Below are 1296 nucleotides of genomic sequence, written 5' to 3' on the forward strand. Positions count from 1 at the left end.
GGCGCTGGCGGCCGGGCGGCAGGAGGAGAAGCAGGTGCTGCTCCAGGCCGACTGGACGCTGTTGTGTCTGCGCTGCCGCGAGGCCTTCGCCACCAAGGGCGAGCTCAAGGCGCACCCGTGTCTGCGGCCCGAGGGTGACCCGGAGGCCGAGGGCGGCCCGCCCCCGCGGCCCAAGCGCCACCAGTGTTCCATCTGCCTCAAGGCCTTCGCCAGGCCCTGGTCGCTGTCGCGCCACCGGCTTGTCCACTCCACCGACCGGCCCTTCGTGTGCCCGGACTGCGGCCTGGCCTTCCGCCTCGCCTCCTACCTCCGCCAGCACCGCCGCGTGCACGGCGCGCTCAGCTTGTTGGCACCACTGCCCGGCAAGAAGGACGACAAAGGCTCAGGGGCGCGGACCTCGGGGAAGGGGCCCGAGGGGGGCACAGGGGCAGAGGCGGCCTCGGAGGGCGGCGAGGGCGGCCAGAACGGAGGGGACGCGGCGCCCGCTCGGCCCCCCGCGGGGGAGCCCCGCTTCTGGTGCCCCGAGTGCGGCAAGGGCTTCCGGCGCCGCGCGCACCTGCGCCAGCACGGGGTCACCCACTCGGGCGCACGGCCCTTCCAGTGCGTGCGCTGCCAGCGCGAATTCAAGCGCCTGGCCGACCTGGCCCGGCACGCGCAGGTGCACGCGGGGGGCCCCGCGCCGCACCCCTGTCCTCGCTGCCCTCGCCGCTTCTCACGCGCCTACAGCCTCCTGCGCCACCAGCGCTGCCACCGCGCCGAGCTGGAGCGCGCGGCCGCCCTGCAGGCCCTCCAGGCCCAGGCGCCGCCGCCCTCACCCGCCCCGCTTCCCCAGCAGCCGCCGGCTGAGCAGGACCCCGGCCTGCCACTGCCCTCTGCACCCATAAAGGAGGAGCCCCCCTCCCCAGGAGCCCCGCCCCAGTCCCCACGCGCACCCCCTGTCTTCCTCAGCGCCTCCTGCTTCGACAGCCAGGACCACTCAGCCTTCGAGATGGAGGAAGAGGAGTCCGACAGCAAGGCCCACCTTCGCGGCCTGGGGGGCCTGGCCTCCTGACCCTCACCCTGTCCTGCTTTGAGCCTCCTAGTTTTGCAATACAGAGGAGAGAAATTGAAGGCGAGGCCCCTCGTCCGTCTGACTCCCCTCCCCTCCCTGCCCTTGACACTAAGGATGGGGTCCCCTGGACATCTGGGCCCTCCCCAGCCCCACCCCCAGACCCTCCTGCTGGTTAGAAACCTTCCCCCTTCAACACGTGTCTCGCGGCAGGACGAGTTGGAGGAACGAGGCCGAGGACGGTTGTG

At 72.6% G+C, this 1296-nt stretch overlaps 1 protein-coding gene across 1 annotated transcript in view; it reads left to right on the forward strand.

The window, feature by feature from the left end:
• ZNF579 (zinc finger protein 579) overlaps positions 1 to 1051 on the forward strand; it is a 1664-nt gene extending 613 nt beyond the window's left edge. Inside the window, exon 2 of the mRNA XM_006901859.1 lies at positions 1 to 1051. Within this exon, the coding sequence (XP_006901921.1) occupies positions 1 to 1051 (1051 nt within the window).
• The last annotated feature ends 245 nt before the right edge of the window (positions 1052 to 1296 follow it).

The sequence above is a fragment of the Elephantulus edwardii genome, unplaced genomic scaffold, assembly GCF_000299155.1.
Source record: "Elephantulus edwardii isolate Elephantulus edwardi_28Jun2011 unplaced genomic scaffold, EleEdw1.0 scaffold00348, whole genome shotgun sequence".
Lineage (NCBI taxonomy): Eukaryota > Metazoa > Chordata > Mammalia > Macroscelidea > Macroscelididae > Elephantulus > Elephantulus edwardii.